General features: G+C 46.4%; 2 protein-coding genes across 4 annotated transcripts in view; both read left to right on the forward strand.

The window, feature by feature from the left end:
* Positions 1-4683, forward strand: part of PRR5 (proline rich 5) — a 100169-nt gene extending 95486 nt beyond the window's left edge. For all 3 annotated transcript variants that reach the window (XM_087722218.1, XM_087722217.1, XM_087722216.1), the window contains one exon: positions 1786-4683. In XM_087722218.1, coding sequence (XP_087578344.1) covers positions 1786-2324 — 539 coding nt within the window. In that variant the 3' untranslated portion in view covers positions 2325-4683. The remainder of the gene's footprint in view (positions 1-1785) is intronic.
* Positions 4684-6655: 1972 nt separating this feature from the next.
* Positions 6656-26983, forward strand: part of ARHGAP8 (Rho GTPase activating protein 8) — a 58840-nt gene continuing 38512 nt past the window's right edge. Inside the window, exons 1-4 of the mRNA XM_087722215.1 lie at positions 6656-6830; positions 17405-17510; positions 18921-19061; positions 26134-26221. Coding sequence (XP_087578341.1) covers positions 17474-17510; positions 18921-19061; positions 26134-26221 — 266 coding nt within the window. The 5' untranslated portion in view covers positions 6656-6830; positions 17405-17473. The remainder of the gene's footprint in view (positions 6831-17404; positions 17511-18920; positions 19062-26133; positions 26222-26983) is intronic.

Genomic DNA, 26983 nt, shown 5'->3' on the forward strand with positions numbered 1-26983 from the left:
GTCACTGGAACCAGCAGTGACCCAGACCTGCCATGCTCCTGAACCGGTTCTGGTAGCGCTGTAGGTGCTGCCATCTTGTTTTTGGCTTCTGCGCATGTGCAGAACAATTTTTATTGTACTGCGCATCAACCACACGCAAAGCGCCGAGTGAACCGGCAGTAGAGGCTACCGGAACCCACCCCTAGCACAGGGGCTCCCTGGTGATTTGGGGTCAATCTTTTCCCCACAGTCCAAGAATCAGAGTGGAGCAGAGAAAGTAGGGACTGGGAGTAGGGAAACTCAGATTCTAATCATCATCATCAGCCACAAAAATTCCCTGTACGATACTGGGTTAGTCGCTCTGTTTTGGATCAACCTGTCTCACTGGGATGTTGTTTGAGGAAAAGACAGGAGGAGGGAGTATGGAATAAAAGAGGGGTCAAAAAAAATAGCACACATCTCTTTCTTGGGATAATTTTATCTTCTTTATCGGGGATTCTCCAAGGTGCTAGATATATACAAACCTACACACTTGTATTAACTTCTCGTGTAGCTTGCATGAGATAAGGAGAAAAAGAAAGTTACAAGGGAGAATGTAGAAGAGAAGAAAGCCCAAAATGCCTCTCCGTTAAATCTTTGGCTGCATGGTCTGTTGTTACATCCTTTTGCAAACATCTCAGCCACCAAAGATCTAACGTTGTTCCAGGAAAAGTAAAGTATTAAGCTAGTGCCATCTCGTGGCCAACCTGAAAGAATTCCTGATATGGTGTGGATGTTGTACACCAACAGTTTCTGGATTGGAAGCTACCAAAATGATGTGTTCCTTCATGGAAGAATAGGATAACGTTTACAAGTGAGCTAATAATAAGAAAGTGAAGTTAATGATTCCCGCTCTAATAGACAGCAACATCAAGCTTCTATTAGAAGAGCCCAAAAATTAATAGAGGTTTGGAATGTAGACAGTACTGATCTACAGAAGTTCTGGGAAGCAAAGATAAGAGGACACTTCCTTTCGATTCATGCCCAAGGAAGTGTTGTGGCCCACCAGAGGCCAGTGGATCTGGAAGCAGATTCGGACAGTGAGGAGGTTGGGGAGGAACATGGGCCAGTCCTGGAGTCTGGGGAAGGCTCTGATGAGGGCTCTGTGTCAGAGGAAGAGAGGGTGGCAGGGTCATATGCCAGTTATCAGCTGCCTTCAGAGTCAGACATCAGTGAGGCAGATGAACAGCTGGAGCCTGTTCCCAATGTGCACATGCGCAGAGTTGCCAGACGAAGGGAACAGCTAAAGAAGAGGGGTCGACTTGGGAGTAAGGCCACAGGTGGACGATGAACGGCCCCTCCCAGAGGAAATAAAAGGAGAGAAAAAGGGGAGTGGAGTTTGCAGGAGACAATTAGTTCACTTAATTGGTTTGTGACTCTCCGAGGCTCCTTGCCAAGTTTTGCAGTTATCGGCCTGGCAGCTCTCCAAGCCAGATAAGGTCGGTGACTGTAAATCCTCCCTTGAAAGACTTTGCTGGATGTGAATGAGCAGAATTCACAGTCAATTAATAAAAGGGGTTTTAGTCGGGACCAGGAGTTTGCTTCATGCTCTTAGGAAGCCTTGGTCAGAACAGGGAGACAGTCGTACAAACAGCCACAGGGGAGTTGTATGACCAGGAAAAAAAAAAGCCAAATGTAAGAAAAGGAAGTTCACATACTGATTTGAAATCACCGTCCAAATACCTGGGCACAAACCTTCTGTGGTGGGTTAGTTGTCACGGTAGGGACAGTGCGAAGGTTTTAATTGTTCTCTGTGTTTGTTAACAGAAAAACGCTTCTTTCGGCGCTCTAAATCAGGGGATATTCTTGCTAAGAATCCAGTGGTGAGATCCAAAAGTTACAACAATCCTTTGTTGACTCCCGTAGCCGAGTATGAGACAGAAGGCGCCACTGCCAACAGCTCCGGCATCCGACGACATTCGGTTTCAGAAATGACCTCCTGTGGTGAGATGCCGGGCTACTCCAATCTCACGACCATCACAGACAGTGGATCCAAGAGCTCCATGCTCACCATGAAGATCCTGCCGGCAGGAGAACAGGAGAGGATTTCTGCTGGTTCGATGCAATGCGTGTCTGATCAATCCAAAGGACTCTTCTACCCCACAGAAAACCCGGCCAGGGCCTTTGAGTTAGGCCGGGATTCGGATTTACTCGCCATTGCTCCCACAGCCAGCCCTGAGAACATAGTGGACCAGATTTTAGAATCGATTGATTCCGATTCGGATGGGATTTTCATTGATTTCGGCCAAAACAGCTCTGGCTCTCCGGGATACAATATGGATGTGAGCAGGCAAAGCATGGTCTGAAGGAGTCGTGGAAGTCCGCCAGCTTTGTGTGCGTGGAGTAAGCGCTCTGCCTACTCTTCCAGGCCAGATGAAGAGGATGATCTCACCGCAGAGAAAATAAAGATAATCCTGGCTTGGGAAAAGGGTGGCGGCCACTGAATCTTTGTGGTCAGGTTACATCTGTTTAGGCTAGGTTCATAAAGTCACACACTGTCCATCCGTGACCAGGCTGAGTTATGGGTAGCGATGGAGCTTAGGTTGTGCATCCGGGTTGAACTGAACCAAAGGATAACAAGCCTGAGATACTGTCTGGCCTTCAACCTCCCTTAAGGTCCTTCATAGGTGCCCCCTCCTCCTAGGGATGTGATTTGCCTCCCATTGTTGTCTTCTTTCCCAGTGTTTTTTCCAGTTCAGCTCACTGCCTAGTATCTCCTTCCTCAGAATTCTCCTTTCCTGCAGGAGTCAGCCAAGTAGAAGAAGCAGGAAGTCAGTTGCCAGTTATTCTTCCAATGGATAATCTTGGTATAGAGTAGAACGTGGATGACTTCCCCAAAATCCCAGTGTGATAGTTTGGGATAGGAATAGGCAGCCTTTGGCACTCAAGCACAGCACAGGTCTGTTGAGTGATGAATTAAGACTAGCACAGGTGTGTACATACCTATATGTACACACTTGCATGTATCTAGTCACTCATGTGAAAGCAAGGGTGGCATCATCAACTTCGCTGGAGAAAGATCTTAAAGTCTCCTCCTTGTTTGCCTCTGCTGTCCCAGCCATGGCCAGTTTTCAGAATGGCCCTCTTGTTGTGCAGCCCTTCTCTCAAAGGAGAAGACAGTTCTGTTGTTGGGACACTTAGAAGAGTCACAGCAGTCATGGAGTCCCCCCTGTCAGATCTCGGTGGCTGGACGATTCTAGTTTACCCTTATCGAAATGATTGAGCAGGAGTGAAAAGACTGTCAAATCGTCTGTGAGGACCAGATGGGCTGGAAATAAGAGGAAACCCAATTCTCCTTTTGATTGGACGGCATTGCAAGAGAGCGTGAGGGTTTCACAGCTTCCTGGGTTAACTTCTGAACGTCTCCTTTCATTTACTCAAGAATTGAGAGTTGTTTTATATTGTTCCCCTTTCCAGGAATTAAGTAAGGACAGCATTTTGGGCACTGATGGGATTTTAAAAAATTACCACTGGTTCCGTGGGCGTGGCATGGCTTGGTGGGTGTGGCAGGGGAAAGATGCTGTAAAATCTCCATTCCCTCCCCACCGCTCTAACCTACTTTCCAGCTCCGTTCTTCTGTGCGGGGCAAAAGACCCAGCCAATCAGCTGGGACTCGGGAGGCAGTGAATAGAAAGGGGGCGGGGCCAGCCAGAGGTGGTATTTGCCAGTTCTTCAAACTACTCAAAATTTCCGCTATTGGTTCGCTAGAACCGGTCAGAACTGGCTGAATACCACCTCTGCTTTTGGGGTGTTTTTTTACTCTTACCTCATGGTGTCATAGCCAGAGATTGAATGTACAAAAAGAGCTGAACTTTTGGCAAGTTGGATCTGACCTATTTCAGAAAGAGCAAGATTTGGGAGCACAGGATAATATTTTTTTGGGGGGGGCAACCACTATAAAGGAGGAGATAATCTCAGCTTGGACACTTAGAAAAGCAAATCTGGGATATTACTAGGCCTCAGTTGACCAAATGAACTGACTTCACGGCAAGCTACTATGATGGATACAGATAAAATGAGTTACCTCATGACACGGTGAAAGCCATGAGAGAAATTAAGCATGATGAACTTGAGCCTTGCTGATTGAAACGCTATTTACCGATCTCCATTGTACTTAAAGTGTACAACTTTAAGCTTAAAAGTGGTATTTGGGGACTTGAAAATAGTCTATGTGGTGCTTAATCAGCAGTCATTCATATTTGCACATCGGTGTTTCACATACATGCATGTGTAGTGCTCACATTGGGGGGAAATGTCATTTAAACACGCTCTTTCTGCCTCATTACTGCCTTGATAGATTTCTGAATTAGGAAACTGTCTTAATGGCAATTAATATTTAAAAAACCACATTTCTCATCAAGCTAAAAACCATTTTCATGGCTTTCAAACAATTCCTTAAAACGAAACCCTGCTCTTCAAAAGTTAAAATGTGTCTATAGGCTAAGAAAGAAAAAGAGAAAGAGAGAAAAGAAAGAAAGAGAGAAAGAAAAAGAAAAAAAGAGGTTTTAATTTTTAAAAAGTTGTTCCATATATAATAGAATTTGATTGATTTATAGCAGCTACTATTTTTTAATGATTCTCAGTACATCCACATATCTTTCACCAATCAAGTGAAATTTGTAAAACTAATTTAAATAAATAATGTGCTTGCTACTGATTGGTTGAGAGCCTGTGTCCAGAGTGGGTTTTTTTTTTAAATAAAAGAAATCAGAGAAGATCGTTATCAATGTCATCTTAATTTATTTGTGTTACATATGGTAGGGCCTCCAGTGGATAAAGTGGTTTACAGCAGCGTAAATAAAATGCACAGGCACATTAACAGAAGAAAATGCCAAGACATGCACAACACAATATTTAATTCATAGCATTGAATCTGCATTGAATCTACTGCCTAAATGAAATAATCCAAATTAAAAAAAAAGTTTTAAAACCTATCACAAGCACCAAAACATCTGTCAGAACATAATTTGGACTGCCTTTGCAGATCGGAAAACGTGGGTCAAGTGAACCTCACTCCATAGATTGTTCAGACCACTGGGGGCGCTAGTGAAAAAACTGCCTGTCCCCCCTGCCCCCACACTTGAGCTTGTTCCCAGTGTGCGCATGCGCAGAGTTGACAGACGAAGGGAATAGCTAAAGAACAGGGGTTGACTTGGGAGTAATAAGGCCACAAGTGGAGGATGAATGGCCCCTCCCAGAGGAAATAAAAGAGGAGCGAAAGGGGAGTGGAGTTTGCGGGAGACAATTAGTTCTCTTAATTGGTTAATGATTCTCCCAGAAGAAATAAAAGAGGAGCGAAAGGGGAGTGGAGTTTGCAGGAGACAATTAGTTCTCTTAATTGGTTCATGACTCTCCGAGACTCCTTGCCAGGTTTTGCAAATATCGGCCTGGCAGCTCCCTGGTAGATTTGTGGACAGTGTGTGCGTCTCACTTGGTGCAGTTTCTTATGCCAACCTAAGATCCCAGTTGGTTTTCAACACCTCATTCTGAGGAGGCTCCAGAACAAGATGTTTAGTCAGTGTGAGCCACTAGGGAACAGCTCCATAGTGCCTTTTAGGTATTACTAGCTGATAGCCCGGTGCTGCCCGGGTATTTATTTATCCCAACCCTCCTTCCATGAACGTTGCCACAATTTCTAAGGTTGGATTTTCCCCCTTACCAGAGGGAGCCCCCTTGTGGAGTACTGTGAAGCCGTTACCATGGCAACTCCACAGCGCTGTACACTAGTATGTTCCCTATTATTTTCACCTGGTGCGGAAGAGAACAACTAGGTGCAATGGAAGCCTCCAGATTTGACCCAGATATACCTCTACCACTCCAGAAAACCTGAGGGTTTCCTTGTGGTCTCCCATTCCTCTGCCAGCCCGAGGGTTTCCTTGTGGTCTCCCATTCCTCAACCAGCCCGAGGGTTTCCTTGCGGTCCCCCATTCCTCTACCAGCCTGAAATTTTCCTTGTGGTCTCCCATTCCTCTACCAGCCTGAAGGTTTCATCGTGGTCTCCCATTCCTCTACCAGCCCGAGGGTTTCCTTGTGGTCTCCCATTCCTCTACCTGCCGGAAGGTTTCCTTGTGGTCTTCCATTCCTCTACCAGCCCAAGGGTTTCCTTGTGGTCTCCCATTTCTCTGACAGCCTGAAGGTTTCCTTGTGGTCTCCCATTCCTCAACCAGCCCGAAAGTTTCCCTGTGGACTCCCATTCCTCTACCAGCCCGAAGGTTTCCTCGTAGTCTCCCATTCCTCTACCAGCCTGAGGGTTTCCTTGTGGTCTCCCATTCCTCTGCCAGCCTGAGGGTTTCCTTGTGGACTCCCATTCCTCTGCCAGCCTGAGGGTTTCCTTGTGGTCTCCCATTCCTCTGCCAGCCTGAGGGTTTCCTTGTGGTCTCCCATTCCTCTACCAGGGTGAAGGTTTCCTTGTGGTCTCCCATTCCTCTACCAGCCTGAAGGTTTCCTCGTGGTCTCCCATTCCCATTCCAGCACTGATCGGGGTTTTGATCCACCTAAGCTTGAGGAGCTAAGTTCTGTCACCTGAGCGGGGCAAGGGAAACTCAAAAGCTCACCTTTGGACTCCGAGGAAGCTTTCCTAGAAACCAAGCCCAAACTCGTGCCGGGAAGGCCGGTAATCCAGAGCAGGAGCGACACACCTCCACCGGGCAGGGGACATCGGCAGGTGAAACAGGTGGCCCTCACCTGGCCTGGCTTGGCCCGCCCTCAGAGCCACCGCCGTCCCGCCTCTCCCTCCACGCCAGCAGGGACTTCCCGCGACGGCCAGCTGGCCAAGGACCCTGCCTGCTTCCTCCTCCCACCCGGATGGGCAGGTAAGAGAAGGCGCCGCGCCTTACCTGGCCGGGGCGGCTTAGCTGGTCTTTGGCGACGGGCAGCGAACCAGCCTCGGCTTCGGGGAGGCGGCGGGGATTTGGGGTGGGGGGGCGGACGAGTGCGGACAAGGCTGAGGAGGGGCTTTCACGGCCTCTCTTGGCCCCGCGTGGGCTTTAGGAAACGGGGAGGGGGGTGCTCCGTGCGAGAAGGCAGAGGGAGACCCCAGGTTTTGCATCTTGGAGCGGAAGGAGGAGGACGCGACAAGAAGGTAGTAAAACAGCAACCTTTATTCTAGCAGAGTAAACTATGATTAACCTGGCGTGGTTCGCGCCAAACATTTATACCCCCGGGTTTGAGCAATGAGCCAATGGGGCGTCGAGTGTCTCGGTCAATCAGGGAAGACATTGAACCGGCTCCGCCCGCAAGCCAGTATTCAACACCCCTCCCCCCCTAGTCAAGTACCCTCACGAAGGGCAAACATAGTCCTGTAGATAGGTGGGACGGTGCCGCTCTCGTCCCGACCTTCGTAGCTCCCCGGCAGCTGTCGTCGGGGGGGGAATCGCCAACAGAGGCAAGTCTGTGGCGGAACGGTGATCCTGTGATGCGGCCCCGAGAGATGGCGCTCCAATTGTCTGAGATGGTATCTCCGTAACAGCCGGAGTATCCGACGATGGACCCGTACAATCTGGTTGGAATATATGGTCAGAGTCTCGATAAAGGCTTTGAGGGAAAGAATGGCCAAATGAGGCACGTCTGTCCGAAAAGTTCGTATCGGCTTGTCCCCCGTTCCCCGAGGAAAGGCAGTCCGTTGGGGATAAGGTCATCAAGGGTAGCTCACGCTGAGGGCGAATGTCTGGGGGGCCCGGGCCGTCTATTTCCGCAGGGAGGCGGCGCCTTAACTGGTCCAGGTGGCGCCTCCATTGCGTTCCGTCGGCCAGACCGGCCCTGAAGGAACAGGGGCCAGTCAAAGCTGTGATTGTTGCGGGAACCCACCGTGGATCCCCTGAAAAGGAACGAGCCCAAACGGGATCCCCTAACTTAAATGTATGGGACGGAAGGGCCCCCAAGTTGCTCGGTAAATCCCCTGCATAAAGTGGATGGAGCCTATCTAGGGGGGTTCGCAATCTCCTACCCATCAAGAGCTCCGCAGGACTTTTATTAGTTGTTGGACAGGGTGTAGAATGCTGGCTCAAGAGATAGGCCGCCACTCTCTCCTGCCAGTCACCCTGGTCCATGCGGCCCAAAGCTTCTTTAGCTGAGCGAACTGCGCGCTCCGCCCTACCGTTACTAGCTGGATGATACGGGGCTGTGGCCGCGTGTCTAATCCCTTGCTCTGCCAAAAATTCTTGGAACATAGTGGAGGTAAACTGGGGCCCGTTGTCTGAAACTATCACATCTGGTAGCCCGTGTGTGGCGAACATCTTACGAAGAGCCCTCACGGTACTCTCTGCTGTAGTGGAGGTCATGATTACCAACTCCACCCACTTAGAGTAAGCATCAACCACTATCATAAAGTTTCGGCCGTGAAAGGGACCGGCAAAATCAATGTGTAAACGGGACCATGGGCCTCTAGGGATTTCCCACTCACGAGGGGCGGCTGTGGGGGGATTCGGCCTAGAATTTTGGCATATTCTACATCGACCTACATAATCTGCGATTTCCGAGTCTAACAAGGGCCACCACACATAACTACGGGCTAAAGCTTTCATTCGCGCTATACCTGGGTGATTTTTATGGAGCGCGGGCAGGATTCGTGCCCGTAGAACTTTGGGGATCACTACCCTATCCCCCCAAACAAGGCAACCCCCGTGAAGGGCAAGTTCGGCTTGTCGTGCCTTAAACGGTCGAAATTCTTCCGCTACCTTTTTTTCGGGCCACCCCCTCAACACCCATGAAGCTACTTGGGACAAAATGGGGTCAGCCTTTGTGCAAGCTGCAACATCCGCGGCTGAAACGGGGAGATCGGATTCAGCAATAGACAAAATGGAGAGAGAAGGCACGAGGGCTGTGTCCGTCTGTGGCAAAGGGCAACGACTCAGGGCGTCTGCGTGCCCTAGCTGCTTACCCGGACGGTATACCAGCGCATATGAATACGCCGCTAAAAACTCAGTCCAACGTGTCATGCGGGGAGACAAAATGGGGGGGGTTGGCTTATCGCCCGCCAATAGGCCTAAAAGCGGCTTGTGATCCGTAATAAGGGTGAAATTCCTACCGTAAAGGTAGTCATGAAAACGCTTAATACCGGACACTGCAGCTAGAGCTTCTTTGTCAATTTGGCTATAATTTCGCTCCGTTGACGAGAGCGTCCGGGAGTAGAAAGCTATAGGAGCCTCTGAGCTGTTCGGGAGGACATGGCTCAGGACCGCCCCTATGCCATAGGGAGAGGCGTCACACGTTAAAACTAGGGGCATCCTGTCGCTATATTGAATTAGGACTGCTGACGAGGTTAAAATGTCCTTTATAGCCGCGAACGCCTGCGCTTCACGGCTACCCCATTTCCAGGCCGCTGACCGGTCAAGCAATCGATGTAACGGTTCAGCTAACGACGCCTTGTGGGGAATAAAAGGGGCATAAAAGTTTAAAAGCCCCAGGAACGCCTGCAATTCCGCCCTCGAGGTGGGTGCAGGAGCGTTTTTTATGGCCGCAACTTTCGAGGGAGTGGGGTGGATGCCCTGTGCATCAATAAGGAATCCCAAAAACTCTACTTGGGGAACAGCAATTTCGCACTTGCTGCGCTTTAACTTCAATCCAGCCTCCCTAAAACGTGTAAGAACCTCCCGCAGTGTTTTTAGGAGTTCCTGGTGGCTAGGGGCTGCAACCAGGACGTCGTCAAAATAAGGAACGACGCCTGGGATCCCATGGAGCAACCGCTCCATGAGGCTCTGAAATATCCCTGGGGCAACCGAAACGCCAAATTGGAGGCGGCGGCAACGGAAAGCCCCGCGATGGGTAACAATGGTCTGGGCTGTAGCCGCATCATCGTCTACGGGAAGCTGCTGATAGGCCTGTGCCATATCCAGCTTGGCGAAAATGCGGCCTTGCCCCAAAGAGTGAAGTAGATGTTGCACTACAGGAACAGGATATGGATTTGCCTGCAGGGCCAAGTTGATGGTCGACTTATAGTCGGCACATATCCTCACCGATCCGTCGGGTTTGACCGGGAGGACTATAGGGGTTTCCCAAAGGGCATGATCTACGGGCTCTATTACCCCCTGCTCTATAAGCTTATCCAATTCAGCATCTACCTTTGCTCTCAATGCAAAAGGAACCCTACGTGCCTTCAGCCTAATAGGCGCGACCTGGGGATTGAGGCAAAGGGAAATGGGGGTGCCCTTATAACAACCTAATTTCCCATCGAACACATCTGCGAACTCATCCAAAACGCTATCTACGGCACGGGGAACTATCCTATGCACCCCTTCTATAGTGAGGCCCAAAACGGGGAACCAATCTAACCCCAGAAGAGCGGGCAGGTTATCCTTAACAATTAAAACTGGAAGTTTCCCTTTAAAATCTCCGTATTCCACCCGGATGTGGAATATTCCTGCCGTGGGAATCCCATTTCCCTGGTAATCTAAGAGGGAGACCCCGGCAGGGCGCAATTTACTCTGAGGAACCCTAGGGCAAAGGCGGGAAAACAAAGCCCAAGATAAAAGGGAACGGGAAGACCCGGAGTCCACCTCCATTCGGCAAGGCTGACCTTCAAGACGAACGACGGTGCTAATTTTGCGACCGCCGGCAGGGACGTGGGAAGCCTGATAGACTACGCACTCAGCACTAGGGAGCTGGTGGGTTGAATAGCAGTCCTCAGCTCGCCTCGCTGGACGTGGTTGTTGGCGGCGTTGCAATGTCTGACGCTGGTTGCTGGGCTGCATGAACGATGGGGCTGGCAAGAGAGCCCGGCAAACCTTGGCGAGGTGTCCTTCTCCTCGGCAACGGCGGCAGACAGCGGAACGAAACGGGCAAGATACGCGGCTGTGGCGGCCGCCGCATCCACGGCAAGGCATGTTTGAAGCTGGCTGAACGGACGTCGGTGGTTGCTGGTGTGGCCTCTGCTTCGGCTGCGTCCTCATCTGTCCGACGGTTTCCTCCTCCTCGTCTTCCGTGGGGGAGAGGTCGTCAACAAGGTTCGTCTGATTGGAAGGCCCCGCAGCGGTTTGCGTGAAAGGTTTCAGCTGAAGGCGTTCCATGTCGGCCGTGGATTGTTCAGAAAGTTCTGCTGCTCGCGCAGTCTCCACAGCTTGCGCCAAAGTAATCTTGTGGTTCCGGAACATACGGCTGCGCAATTGTACGTCGCGGACCCCACATACAAACTGCTCCACAAGATTCTCCTCTAGGTCTGCAAAATCGCATTGGGCGGCCACTGTGCGCAATGCCTCGAGGAACTGACTGATAGATTCGCTGGGCTTCTGCACTCGGCGGCGAAAAGTAAACCGACGAGCAATCAAAGAAGGTGAGGGGGCGTAATGGTCCCTCAACCTGGACATTAGCTCGTCCCACCCAAGTTTGTAAGCTGGCCTCGGAGCGGCCAGGGCTCTCGCAGAAGCAAACATAGAGGGCTCGCAGCAAGACAGGAAAAAGCTGCACTTCTCCTCGTCAGTCTGTGCCCTGTTCTTTGACGCGATTAAATAGCATTCAAAACGCTCCATGAAGCCGTCCCAGGATTCTCCCGCAGACCCAAACGGCGCGAAAGGAGGAAGCGCTGTTGCCATTCTGATGCAAAAGCCAGGGAAAGGAAAGAAGAAACAGAGAAGATTTTTGTTCGCTGCCGGCGTTCCTAACCTGAAAAGTATGATTCAAACGCGGAGGCAAGCTGGTTTGTTCTTCTCTGTGGTCACGGGAATCTCATCCCATCCTCGTCGCCAGTTTTGCATCTTGGAGCGGAAGGAGGAGGACGCGACAAGAAGGTAGTAAAACAGCAACCTTTATTCTAGCAGAGTAAACTATGATTAACCTGGCGTGGTTCGCGCCAAACATTTATACCCCCGGGTTTGAGCAATGAGCCAATGGGGCGTCGAGTGTCTCGGCCAATCAGGGAAGACATTGAACCGGCTCCGCCCGCAAGCCAGTATTCAACACCAGGAACAGGGCACTTCCGTGGGGTGGGGGCGTTAAAGCCCCCGTCCCTGCCTAGGAAGGTGGCCAGAAGGATCTGGGCGGCGCAACCAAGAGTGAAACCGAAGCAGAGGGAGAAAGAAATGCGGGAGGGGCCAAGCGTTGAGTCTCTGGGGCGATCCGGAATCTGTTGTGGTAGCCTAAGAGCTCCTACATAGGTAGTCCTCGACTTAGAACAGTTCTTGTAGTAACCAAAGTTACAAGGTTGGGGGAAAAAAGGGGGGACTTCTGGCCGTTTTTCCCCCCCACAGCTTCCAACTTTGCAGCATCCCCAAGCCTCAGGGTAGTCAGGATTCATGAGGCTTGGCGACGGGTTCACCTTTATGACCATGTCTGCGATCAGGCGAGGTCCCCTTTTGCGACCTTCTGACCAGCCAAGTCCATGGGACAGGCTGGTTCACTGAACAGTGGGTTGCCAATTGAGCAATGCTTCACTTAACCACTGTGGCAAGAATGGCCATGACGACGTGGGGCGAAACTCTGAACTCGCTTAAGGACAGAAATGTTGGGCTTGATGGTGGTCGTAAGTCGAGGACTATGTGTACTTCTGTAGCGCATCCTCCCTGACCTAGCCTACTTTGCAAGGGTCACATTGTCCTCCTGAGGACCACATAAGCTGTACACACACACACACACACACACACACACACACACACACACACACACACGTGATTGGCTGGCGATTTGCCATGTCCTTTCCTGCCTCTGTAGCCGCCTTCTCTGGTTTTGCGGCTAATAGGGAAACATTCCCCCTCCCTTAACGGGGTGATGGATCATATGCTGGTTTTCCTTTCCTTCCTCCCCTTACCTTCCCAGATCAGAAAACTCAAAACAGCAATCCCCCTTTTTATTTGTGGAAATGCATGCAAAACACAGCCCAGGATCTTTGCATATTTTGGAGTATTGGGGGGTTTGCAAGTTGAAGTTTGAGTATATCTGAAGAGTCTCCAGCTAGTGAAGGCTAAATTACATATTTCTGCAAACTGGTGGTCTGTAATTCTTTTTTTAAAGAAAAAGCAATTTTATTGAAATTGTTCTTAAAACAAGAGTAAGAATTATCTCAAGGAGAGCAAGAAGGAAAAAAAAAGAAATAAAAGAGAAAGGGAAATGTAGAAAGAAAAGTGCGAGAAAAATAGAAAAAGAAAGAAAGGGGATAAAAAAGAAACTTTCAGTCTTCTTTACAGCAGTTATAGGAACAATTATAAATTTACTTCTTTTTCTTTCTACATTGCAACTGTATAATCTATCTTGTCTAATCATCAGAGCAATCAGTTATAAATTCATTGTTTTTCCATTGTACGCAAAAAAAAAAAGTCCATATGAAGAGTTTGTAAAAGTTTCCAATCCGCAATCAATGTAGATGTCTGATTGTAGTTCAACCCCTGGCACCCTCACAAATCATGACACCGCATAAAAATTGGCTGCATTTAGGTCATACGAAACCTAAAGACGTATTAAAAGAACATCAAAATGCAAACTCGGAGTCAAAACTCACATTAAGAAAGCTGAATTGGAAAAGCCAGCTTTTATTAATAGCAAGCATGAGTTTATTCCACATGCACAAGAATTCTTATCTGCTTTGAATGTACTTGCAAAAAGAGATTTTATCAGAATTATAACTAAGGAATGCACTGTTCTTTCAGTTTTTTTTTTCTTATCTGGGCTTAGTAACCCCTGAATGACACCAAAGAAGCACACAAGGGTGTGTGTGTGTGTTTTTAAAATGTTTTTCCTGCTTTCACTTTGAAGGACCATCTTGATTGTGTTTGTTTTATAATTGAAAATTACATCTTGCAAAGGAATTCCTTTTCACATAACCTACTGGGCAAAGTTTGTGATGGAATCTAGGATTAAAAACAGATGTTTATAAAAAAAAAAAAGGCAGGGCAAGGAGTTAAGTCTATAAGTCTTAAAGTTGACAAGGTTGAAAACCCTGAAATAATCTTCTTCTTCCTCCTCTTCCTCTTCCTCCTCCTCCTCCTCCTCCTCCTCCTCCTCCTCCTCCTCCTCCTCCTCCTTCATATATAAAAATGGCTGTGTGCGTGTGTGTTCCAGTATAACTCTGAAACGCCTGGAGCAATTTCAACCAAACTTGGTACACAGATTACATACCCCCTGGAAACAAATTCTGTGGGGGGTAAGACACCCTTAACACCCCTCGGGCAGAGGTGGGTTGCTCCCAGTAGTGGTGATTTGGCCTGGGTCGCAGAACCGGCAGCGACCCATGCTGCCCCCCCCCGAACTGATTCCCCAGTCTCTTCTGCCATTGCTGGCATGTTTCTGCACATGTGCAGAACAATTTATAGTCAACTGCGCATGCGTGAGCACTGAGTAGTGGGCATGCGCAAACGCGCAGCAAACCGATACCAACCAGTTCAGGAACCCATCCCTACCCTCGGGTGTGTGTTCTTTTAAGATACAGCCTGTTGTGCCTTCAAATAGCTTCTACTGTACAGAGCAGTGGAGTTTCCATGGTAACGGCTTCACAGCACTCCACAAGGGGGCTCCCTCTGGGAAGGGGGAAAATCCAACATTAGAAATTACGTTTGGTCCAGACATTTCCCCCCCCCCCCCCGCCCTATAAATAAATACCCAGGCAATGCCGGGTTATCAGCTAGTAAACAATAAAAATACCCCCCTCCCAATCAAGACACAATTATCAAGAGGATCCTACTAAGGTTGTATAATTAGTCCTCAACTCACCACAGTTCATTCAGTGACCATTCAAAGTTACAACAGGACTGAAAAAAGTGACTTATGACAATTCTTCACACAATCATTGCAGTATCCCCATGGTCAAGTGATCAAAATTGAGATGCTTGGCAATTGACTCTTATTTATGACAGTGTCAGTGTCCTGGGGTCATGTGGTCCCTTTTTGCGACCTTCTGACATGCAAAGTCAATGGGGAAGCTAGATTCACTCAACAATTGTGTGACTTCCTTAACAACTGATGCAATGATTCACTTAAAAGCTGTGGCAAGAAAAGTAAAATGGAGCAAAAGTCACTTGAGAAATGTCTCACTTAGCAACAGAAATTTTGGGCTCAATCGTGGTCATAACTCAAGGACTACTATAGCATACGTACAATTAGCTTCCTCCTTGGATTCCATAGTAGGGGTAAAGTTTGATTCGTGCCTTCTCCAGTCTTGGTTGACTGTTCCAATATGGAAAGCAGGTTACGATCTGATTGTACCAAACAATTTCTGTGCGTGTTTAGATTAGTGTTTTGAAACTTGGCAATTTTAAGGTAAGTGGACTTCAACTCCCAGCCTTCTCTAGATGAGCCTCCTCAGGGAATTGAAGTCAATACATCTTTAGTTGCCAAGTTTGAAAAGCTCTGGTTTAGACAGTTCCTTTTTAGTGGTTAGATGTGATCTTATTTGTCATCTTTCTCAGAAATAAACTCCATCAGGATAGTCTACAATTAGATACATGGCACATATTAACCTAATTTCTTTCCACAGGGAACTGTTTAGCCTATGATTTATAATGTTGAGTTTCGCTGACAACCAGAATTAATTTTGCCAAGTAAATCTGCTGTCAGATCTTTTGCAATGAATGAAAGTTAAGTATATCTAATTGTGGGAATAATTAAATCTACAATTGTGCTGTCAGGTCTGTCTACCTTGTTATATCTTCCTGATGTATTGCATATACAGACACGTAGCTCTAAATATTTGGTGTACTGTTTGCTAGAGCAATATTTCTCAAACTCGACAACTTCAAGATGTATGGTATTCTTCTCCAGCGTGCTGGCTGGGGAATTCTGAGAATTGAATTGAAGTCCATTCATCTTAAAGTTACTGTGGGTGAGAAGGCTACATTAGAACCCTACAATGTGCAAAGTTGATAGAGTTTTGATTGGGGGGGGGTGTTGTAGCTATACCCCTCTCTTTCTCTCTCTCTCTCTCTCTCTCTCTCTCTCTCTCTCTCTCTCTCTCTCTCTCTCTCTCTCTCTCTCTCCCTCTCCCTCTCCCTCCCTCCCTCCCTCCCTCCCTCCCTCCCTCCATAGTTAATGTGAAATATATCAAGTTTCCTTCTCCACATATATCTACATGCATCTGCTGGATTCTTGTTGTTTCCAAGATCTCAAAACATAAAATTTTAAGGCTTATTATGCTACAACTTCTTTCTGCCATATAGATAAAACTTGCCCATCATAATGCAATTGTGAAAAGTATTGACCAGTTTGCCAATGAAATATTGAGATGCATAATGTTAGTCTTTCAACTCCATGATATTCTTGTGGCCCGCCAGTGCAGCTGGCAGCAGATTTGGACAGTGTGGAGGTTGGGGAGGAACATGGGCCAGTCCTGGAGTGGGGGAAAGGCTCTGATGAGGGCTCTGTGTCAAAGGCAGAGAGGGGGCCAGAGCCGTATGCCAGTTATCAGCTGCCTTCAGAGTCAGACATCAGTGAGGCAGACGAACAGCTGGAGCCTGTTCCCAATGTGCACATGCGCAGAGTTGCCAGACGAAGGGAACAGCTAAAGAACAGGGGTCGACTTGGGAGTAAGGCCACAGGTGGACGATGAATGACCCCTCCCGGAGGAAATAAAAGAGGAGCGAAAGGGGAGTGGAGTTTGCAGGAGACAATTAGTTTGCTTAATTGGTTCGTGACTCTCCGAGACTCCTTGCCAAGTTCTGCAGATATCGGCCTGGCAGCTTTCCAAGCCAGATAAAGTCTGTGACTGTAAATCCTCCCTTGAAAGACTTTGCTGGGTGTGAATGAGCAGAATTCACAGTAAATTAATAAAAGGGTTTTTTGTCGGGACCAGGAGTTTGCTTCTTGAACTTGGGAAGCCTCGGTCAGAACAGATACCTGTATTTTAGGAATTTTCTGGAGGTCTACCACTCATCTTCAGTTGTTTCTGCTGTTTTCTTAAGCTGTCCTTCAAAAAAAAAAGCTATCAGTTGGCAACACAACCTAAAAAATTTGAGGGCAATCTTGATGTAGACACTGTTCACTCTCAATTGGTTTTTCTTTTCCTTCTGGATAAACACATAGTAGGAACAGTAGGAACTGCTACCATGGGTGTCACCCCTTTTCAAATAATTGCCCCTTGAACTAAGCATCACACCATCTTTATCAGCTGAATTTGTATCCCAGACAATGTGAGAAGGACCCTCACTGCTCTGAGGCGACTTTTGGGATGCAAAAATGAAGGTTTTATGGTTCCATACAGACCACTCCTGGACGTACCTGCACAAATAATGTTCTGTGAATTAACTTGCTAGTGAAACTGGAAAGATGCTTTATTAACAGATAAAGGAATATTAACAGCCACCAAGGTGCCACTTCTTTCTGTTCCTTTAGGCTGGACTTCTGAAAAACCAGACTCAGATTAAATTCCACAAGGAATCTCTTAGCACAGATGGAAAAGAAAAAGCAGGGCATGATTCAAATAACGACAAGAGACTTTCTGAAATTTAAATCCTCGCCTTTGTGTGTATTTTAGGCCTGACCGAGCATTATTGGAGCAACAGTCAAATACTAACCTGTTAAACACATTTTGTTCACCCGAAGGATGTCTGCAAGTGATTTTGAACAGTTAGCAGAAATAGGTAAATATAGCAATATATTTGTATATTTTGGGCCATCAAGTGGTATCTTCGGGAGATTTGGAACATAACAAAAAATTAGTTTGATGGGATTGTCTATTATATTTAAATTAACAAATTCTGCCGTGGCCACATTATCAAAAGCTATTTGGGCTGAAATTTAGATGTGCAGAGTGTATGTGAATTATTGGTATGCACTTCCTGTAAATTTGTAGGAAATAATATTGCTCTCATCCTAAATTGTGGTGTAAATGGAATTATTGCCGTATTTTTAGGAGTATAAGACGCTCCAAAGTATAAGATGCACCTAACTTTTGGGGTGGAAAACAAGAAAAAAATCTGCCTCGGCCTCCCAGCAATTTTTCCCCTTGCAAGCAAACAACCCGTTTCAGTTTCAGCACAGCCTGATTAGCACAAGCAGCTGATTGTCGGTTGGATCGGCCTCCTGACGATCAGCTGTTTCAGGCTGCAGGGATTGCCAAAGCCTATTGCCGAGGTGGCGCAGTGGTTAGAGTGCAGTACTGCAGCCACTTCAGCTGACTGTTAGCTGTAGTTCGGCGGTTCAAATCTCACCGGCTCAAGGTTGACTCAGCCTTCTATCCTTCCGAGGTGGGTAAAATGAGGACCCAGCCTGTGGGGGCAATATGCTAACTTTGTAAACCGCTTAGAGAGGGCTGAAAGCCCTATGAAGCGGTATATAAGTCTAACTGCTATTGCTATTGCCGCCTCCACGGGCCATATTTTCCGCCTGTTCCAGGCAGCGGGGATCGGAATGGGTGGGAAATGGTGCATGAGGAGGCCAAAAAAGCACACGCAGAGGCCAAAAATGGGATGCGGAGGCTGAAAATTGGATGCGCAGAGGCAGCAATAGGCAATGGCAATCCCTGCAGCCTGAAACAGCTGGGGAAGGCGAAAATGCTTCCAACAACACCGCCATGGTGCTGGAGGCTGACTAGGCCACACTCACCATGGTCATGCCCACCCAGCAACCGGGCAGAGAACCCGTTGCTGACATTTTTGAAGCCCACTCTTGTTGCTTACTTTTGCTTTTGGGAAAACCGATGGCTTGTCAGCCCTTCTAGGAATGGGAGTGTGCAATAATCCAGCCTGGCCATTTTTCATTTAACCTGAAGGTGGTGCTGTAACAGTAAATCAGCTATTATATATTTTATATAGAGGTTTTGGTTTTTTTCCAAATTTTAACAGGAGGGGGTGTTGAAGTTGTGATTATTTTCTCACTGGAAAAGATAGTTGAGTAAGGTCATAATCTAAGCTAGTGAACAGCTATAAGGAAGTAGAAAAATACGCTAGAATATTTTACTTAATGGATAGCTGCAGATTATTGGATTGACAGTCATTTTTGTCTTGTTTCCAAAAAAAATATATGTGAGTTTCAATTTTGGTTTGCTTCAGAACTGCAGAAAGATGAAGCTGAAAATACAGCAATGGGAGAAACCAGGAGCTTTTCTGCAGCGCAGTCAAATCAAGAATTTGGAATAAGCCTCACTCACCCATACTATGATGTGGCTCGACACGGCATTGTTCACTCTGCAGGTACTGGCTTCCTTGTCGGTTTTTGTATCCTTTTCTTACACCTTATTTTTCCAGCTCAGTGGAATTTCTCCTCAGTTCTAAGTTGCTTCCCTCCTTGATTAGTTTCCATCCATTGCTTCTTGTCCTGCCCTCAGGTGCTTTGGAGAATAGCTTGACTCTCTCTTCTTTGTGGCAACCCTGAGATATTGGAACACTGCTATCATGTCTCCCCTAGTCCTTTTTTTCATTAAACTAGACATATCCACAGCAACAAAACCTCTGATTGTTTAAGGCCAAATCAGCAGAAAATGAATGTCCCATTCAAATCAGTAGCGCTGACTACCCTCCATAGAACAATTTTTCTCTTTAATTATATTTTATTCTCATAACAGTTCAGGGTTTGAAGATCTGCAAATGTTTCCCTATCTGCAGGTATCCAGACACCTCATGGTTGAGGACTATTAAATGACATTGGGATAAAGATCTTTGTAAAATGTGTGATCGAAAGTTGACTGTGACACTTCCAGCCCCCTGTGAAAACAATCAATGAAATGTTCAGGGTTAGCAAAAACCCTGCGATAAGAGAACAATCAATATCCCCAATGTTTTGTGTTGTGTTCACGTTGCCTGAATGGAGAAACAATTAGAGAAGTTGACTGAAGCCCATCCATTCTCAAATGGCTTTGCTCCCAAAATGTGGAATCAGATAGTTGGTCACCTCAACTATTTTAGGGTCCAAAATATCAAGACTAGTGGCTGCAGTCGCATAATCAAGTCCCTCCTTTTTAATATTTTATCACAGTTGATGGCGAACCTTTTCAGCACCGTGCCCAAACCAGAACACCTGTGCCTGTTGCGTGCCGGAGTGCTGCAAACCAAATACTTGTTTTTGGCCATTTGGGGGGCTGTTTTCTGGGGTGTTTTCTGTGGCATTTTTGGAGGCGTTTTCCAGCGCTCTGGCACTTGCAAAGACCAACATGCCAGAAACCAGAAGAGCAGCTGGAGACGGTGTGTGTCACCACAGAGAGGGCTCTGCGTGCCACCTCTGGCACGCGTGACATAGGTTTGCCATCATGGTTTTATCAAGGACAGTCCTGGACTCACGACTCATTGCTTGGCCACAATTGAAGCTCCACCCATGTATTATCTGCCTGCTTGAGACCATCATCTTGACTTTTTTGGACCACGTACGCAAACATCCCTGCTAATAACAAGCACAATTTTAATAAGGTGTAAAGCTGACTTTGTGTGCTCTGTGTTTTGAACTGAGGCTTTAAACCAGTGGTTGTTTTTTTTTAACTTTAGCAACTTGAAAGTGGCTGGCTGGGGAATTCTGGGAGTTGAAGTCCACCCATCTTCAAGTTGCTAAGGTTGAAAAACACTGCTGTAAACGTAAGACTAATTTAATTTAATTTAATTTATTGAATTTATAGGCCGCCCAATCCCGGAAGACTCCCCTCTTCTCTCCTTTCTTCCCACCTTCTTTCCCTTCTCTTCTTTCTCTTCCTCCTCTTTATCCTTCCCCCCTTCTTCTGCCTTTCCTATTCCTCTCCTTTCTCCTCTCCATCCTGACTTCCCTACTGTCCTCCTTCCCTCCCTTCTAACCTTTGTTACATTTGCATATTTTCCTCTGCTGAGGACAACCTGGTTCTCTTTTCCTTTCCTTGCTTAAAGAGGCAAGGGTTATAAATCCTCTCGCCTCATCTAAAATGAAGTTTAATCGCTAATTTCATGCAGGTAATTATAGCGGATTTCCTATCAGCTTTTTTAAGTTTTCCCAACATTGTAGTGTAACAAAATTGCTCGACGGTGGGTTCTCACCCCTAATACATTTCTCCTTTCGCTTATCTCTCAGTTGTTGTATATTGTTCATTTGAGTTATTGGTTTAATCGTATTAGGTTAGTCAGCTATCTCTTTTTATGTCTAAGTCTTCACTGACTCATCAAGCCATTTGTACAGCTTCTCCCAGACTGTATAAAAGTCTGTATCTTCTTTGTCATTAATTCGCATCGTCAATCTGTTCATTTCTGCTAGTTCTAAAATTTTATTCATCACCATAGTGTTGGTGGGGGCATTTTCACTCTTCCAGCACTGTGCGTAAACAATCCTTGACGCTGTCAGAATATGGACTAGGAGGTATTGGTCAGATTTGCAAATTTTTTGATCTATTATCCCTAATAAGAAAGTTTCCGGCTTAAGACATAGTTTGATTGACAAGATTCCATTCAGCCATCCTAGTATTTGCTTCCAATATGCTTTGGCTACCGGACACGTCCACCACATATGGTAGTACGTGCCCAGCACTGTTTTACATTTCCAGCATTTGGCCGAAACTTTTGAAGACATTTTCGCCAGTCTTGTCGGTGGAAGATGCCAGCGGTAGAACATTTTATATATATTTTCTTTATAGGCCGTCGACTTTGTCAATTTTAGGTTCCATTCCCAGACTCTTTCCCAGTCGTCTAGGTCTATTGTGTGGCCGATGTTTTGGGCCCAGGTTACCATGACTTCTTTTACTCTTTCTGCTTCCGTTTTTCGAATCAGTAAGCAGTTGTATATTTTTGAAATTAATTTCTCATCTGGTCCAATTAAAATTTTATCTAATTCCTGGTTCTTGTTCTGGAAGCCGGGTTGTGCTAGATCGAATTTGTGTTTGTTTTGAATTTGAAGATATGGCCACCAATCGATGTTTATTCCCTTATCAGCCAAATTTTCCCTGGGGTTTAGTTTGTTTTGGTCGTCTAGCAACTGTTGGTAGGTAACAATTTTATCCAAGTTTATCAAATTCGGGTATATCAGGGCTACCGTCGGAGATATCCATTTAGGCAGTTGCGTGTAGTATCTCCTTCTAATTTCGAGCCAGTCCTTAATCAATACCCCCCTTAAATGGTGACTACTAAAATAATTGTGGATTTTATTTCCCTCGCACCATAAGTAGTTGTGCCACCCGTATTGCAGGTCGTGGCCCTCTATTGTTAAGATTCTTTTATTAGCTAACATTACCCATTCTTTTATCCACATAGTTGTTGCTGCTTGATGATATGTTTTCCATTCCGGTAATCCCATTCCCCCTTGAGTTCTTTTATCCTGCAGGTGCATATATTTTATTCTGGGCTTTTTACCATTCCATATAAAGTTTTGAATCATTTCGAACTACCTCGACCCCTTCCAGTCAGGCTTCAGACCCGGTCACAGCACAGAAACCGCTTTGGTCGCATTGACCGATGATCTCTGGAGGGCCAGAGATGGAGGACATTCCTCCATCCTGGTCCTCCTTGACCTCTCAGCGGCTTTCGATACCATCGACCATGGTATCCTTCTGCGACGACTGCGGGAGGTGGGAGTGGGAGGCACCGTGCTGCGGTGGTTCTCCTCCTACCTCTCGGACAGGTCGCAGTCGGTGTTAGTGGGGGGGCAGAGATCGTCCCCTAGGCCCCTAACTTATGGGGTGCCTCAGGGCTCGGTCTTATCCCCCCTACTATTCAACATCTACATGAAACCGCTGGGAGAGATCATCCGCAGGCACGGGATCAGATACCATCAATATGCGGACGATACTCAACTGTATCTGTCCGCCCCGTGCCAACTCAATGAAGCGGCAGACGTGATGAACCGAGGCCTTGAAGCCGTTATGGACTGGATGAGGGTTAACAAGCTTGTGCTCAACCCAGAAAAGACCGAGTGGCTGTTGTGCTTCCCTCCCAAAGATTCCACCAATATTCCATCTCTCAGGCTGGGGGGTCAAATTCTATACCCCTCAGAGAGGGTTCGCAACTTGGGAGTCCTCCTGGATCCACAGCTATCGTTTGACCACCACTTGACGGCTGTGACCAGGGGGGCATTCGCCCAGGTTCGCCTGGTGCGCCAGTTGCGACCCTACCTGAATCGGGAGGCTCTCACAACAGTCACTCGGGCCCTTGTGACCTCTAGGCTGGAATACTGCAATGTGCTCTACATGGGGCTGCTCTTGAAGAGCATCCGGCGACTTCAGCTAGTACAGAACGCGGCCGCGCGAGTGATTGTGGGTGCACCTCGGTTCGCCCACATAACACCTATCCTCCGCGAGCTGCGCTGGCTACCTGTCGGTCTCCGGATGCGCTTCAAGGTGTTACTAGTCACCCATAAAGCCCTACATGGTAGTGGATCTGGATACTTGAGAGACCGCCTTCTGCCAATTACCTCCCTGCGACCAATAAGATCACATAGATTAGGCCTCCTCCGTATTCCATCGGCCAGCCAATGCCGGCTGGCAACTACAAGGAGGAGGGCCTTCTCAGTAGTAGCCCCGACCCTTTGGAACGAGCTCCCCGTGGAGATTCCTACCCTCTCCACCGTCCAGGCCTTCCGCACAGCCCTTAAGAACTGGCTAGCCCGTCAGGCCTGGGGATAAGGATAGCCGCCCCTCCCGAATGATGAATGTATGTTGCTTACTATTTTATTATATGTCTCTATGTCAATGTCTGTATTCCCCCTCCCTGATTTTATGTGAGCCGCCCTGAGTCCCCTCAGGGAAAAGGGCGGCCTACAAATATTAATAAAAAAAAAAAAAATTTGTCCAAATCATTATAAAATTTTTCCCCTAGCTTAACCGGTGCTGTTTGAAATAGGTAGAGGATTTTTGGCAGAACATTCATTTTAATTACTGTGACTCTTCCCATCAGTGATAGTTGTAGTTTTGACCAGGTTTTTAAGTCCTTTTGAGTATTCTGTAACAACTTATCATAGTTGTCTTCTTTTATGGAAGAGCATTTCGCAGACAGCCAGATCCCTAAATACTTAATTTTTTTAGTTACCTTTAATTCCATTGTTTTCTCTAGTTCTCCAATCTGGTTTTTGGGGAAATTTTTTATAATCATTTTTGTTTTTTCCTTGTTTATTTTTAAACCGGCCACACACCCAAAGTTCTCAATGTCCTTCATCAAATTCGGTCCTGAAAGTAAGGGGTCTTCCACGATAAAGACCATGTCATCCGCGAAGGCCTGTACTTTATATTGTTCTTTTTTTATGGTCAAGCCCCTAATTTCCTGATTTGATCTTATCCGATTTAAAAGGACCTCTAGTGACATAATAAATAGTAGTGGGGAGAGCGGGCACCCTTGTCTAACACCCTTTCCAATTTGTATCCTCTCCGTTAGTTCCCCGTTGACTATAATATTTGCAGATTGCCGTGAATATATAGATTCTATAACCTTAATAAATTTGTCGCCAAATTTCATCATTTTTAGTTGAGTGGTTAGAAAGTTCCAATCTAGGTTATCAAAGGCTTTCTGAGCGTCGACAAAGATTAATGCGAGTTGTTTCTCGGATCTTGTTTGATAGAATTCCAGGGTATCAATTATTATTCTTGTATTGTTTCTAATATGTCTTTTTGGGAGAAAGCCGTTTTGATCCGAATGGATACTTTGATTTAATATTATTTTTAGTCTTTCCGCCAATATTGATACAAAAATTTTGTAATCTGCATTTAACAGGGATATGGGTCTATAATTTTGGACCTTGCTACTGTCCGCCTCTTCCTTTGGTATTAGGGTGATGTAAGCTTCCCTCCATGATTTTGGGACCCTACCATTTTGTAATGCCTCATTACATAGTTCTAATAATTTGTCTTCTATGGTATTTTGGAGTTTTTTTATATATTTCCGACGGAAGCCCATCCGGCCCAGGTGTTTTATTGTTTTTTTGTTTTTGAATGGCCTTTTTCAGTTCTTCTTGTGTGATTTATCGAGCATCTCTCTCATCTCCTCCGACAAGACTGGAAGCTTCTGCTTTGTAAGGTATTTTCTAATGTCTTGTTCATTAATTTCGTCTTGTTTATATAGTTTCCTATAATAGTTCTGTACTATCTTTTTCTTTTCTCCTATTTCTTGTTTCAAATTCCCCTCCTCGTCATACAGTTGTTTAATAATTCTTTTGACCTTCTCCTTTCTTATTTTGTGGGCCAACCATCTCCCAGTTTTATTTGCATGTTCAAAATGATTCTGCTTCATTCTCTTAATGTTTTGTGCTATTTCCTCTTGAGAGATCAAATTTATTTGGTGTTTAATTAACTCTCCTTTTTCCCTGTGTCTACTGTTTTCTGGCTCTTTCTGGGTCAGCAGTTCCGTCTCTCTTAATTCTTTGTTCAGTGTATTAAGTTTTTCCCTGTGCACTTTGTTTCTTCTTATTATATAGGCTATGGATATTCCCCTCACAACTGCCTTCATCGTGTCCCAAACATTTTGTATTGAGGTCTGCTCTTTACAGTTTTCTTTGAAGAAGTAGCCCAATTCCTTATCTATTTGTTGTACAAATTGTTTCTCTTGTAGTATGTTCTGGTTTAATGTCCACCTAGCTTTTATCCTTGCCTTCCCTTTCCATTGCCATAAGACTGGGTGATGGTCGGCCCACTTGTTGGTTGTTATTTCAATATTTACAGTATCCATGAGTAGCTCCGAGTTTGACCAAACCATGTCAATACGGGACCATGAATTATGTGGATGGGAGTAATTTTACTCCCATCTGGATGTAAATTTTATGTCTGGTTCAGTGAATCAGTAGTTCCAATGACTGGCTGGCCCCTCTCTTCCCAGGAGTCCCCACGCAGCCCGTTTTGTATCCCAGGTAAGTGCAGGGGGCACAGAGGTGGAAAATAGGCATCCCAGGAGCCTGTGGAGTGCAAAAACGGGCTTATTTCCAGACTCTCAGGTTGTCAACTTGTAAAGCGTTTCCATGACTACTATCATTGACATAGGAAAAGGAAGGAGAATTCCATGCATACCTTTGGCCAGAGTCAGGTCTCATGTTCCTACAGCTGGCGTGTGAAATGCACATGTTTATAGCCTGCTGCAGCACCTTTTTGGTGGATGTGATTTATGACACAGACAGAAGGGAGGGGATACAGGGGTAAAATTCAAAAGCGGTAGTCAGTTTCGGCTCTGCAGAAGAACATGCCAAAATGTTGATCCTAATAAATGAATGGATTTCTTTTGAACTTTGTCTCAAGGCTCATAAATTAATTAGATCATCTTTTGGAAACTTCACACAGCCCTCCTGAGCAGAAAATGTCTGACCACGATTTTACCTGATTTCACCCAACCCTTGTTGATTCTGCAGGTGACGACTCTTTGGGGAGAAAAGTGATCACCTTCAGTTCATGCCGCCTGCCACCTTCTCACCAGATTAACCACTGCCAGTTATTGGAGTAGGTCCATTTATTCTTTGCTTTCTGATCCTTTCTACTTTTTCCTGCTGCACAACTGCAGTTTGCAACTTGGCTTGCTGAGGTGACTTCTCTGTTTTATTTTTCTCTGTGTGTCAGTATCCGCTTCGAGGCAGCCAGAAATCACAGTAAAATCAGAATGTGTTCTGCCCACCCTCCGTCCAGTAATGAGTGCAAACACAGGCTTAGCTGTTTGCCACTCTTTATTCCCAGCAATTATAATCCTGTTGGCTGAAAGCCCAGACATGACTCATTGGCAAGACGTTGACAGCAACCCAGACTCCAACAGACACGGGAACACAAGGCAGACCAGATAAGGAGTTCTCCAGATTACTACAAACGGTTGTGTCCTGCAAAAGGACTCCTCCCAAAGTCTCTTCTTATATACTCTCTTGGGAGAGGCCAAGCCACAACCACTTGGGCTGGATTATCTCTTATGAGTCTGTCTCCATAACTGCTGCCTCCGTTTCTCCGCCCGCCGTTGCCTGGCATCAGGGACAAACTCCCTTTGATCTTCCCACTGCTCCATGCTTCAGGCTCCTCCTGGTGGCCAACCAGCCTCTCTCGTTCCTGCTCTGAGTCTGAACCCTGCCCAGGGTCCTCCACATCTTCCATAGCAGACTCATAGGGTCCCTCGCTATCGGAGTCCATCGGCAGCTCCAACGGCTGCTGCTGGGCCACAACAAGAATGTATAGAACACATCTCATCTGCTTTGTTCTCTGCAAGTTTTTATATATTTTTTA

This window comes from Thamnophis sirtalis, unplaced genomic scaffold, assembly GCF_051295495.1.
Source record: "Thamnophis sirtalis isolate CommonGarterSnake01/CBP01778 unplaced genomic scaffold, rThaSir2_p1.2 scaffold_9, whole genome shotgun sequence".
Taxonomy (NCBI): domain Eukaryota; kingdom Metazoa; phylum Chordata; class Lepidosauria; order Squamata; family Natricidae; genus Thamnophis; species Thamnophis sirtalis.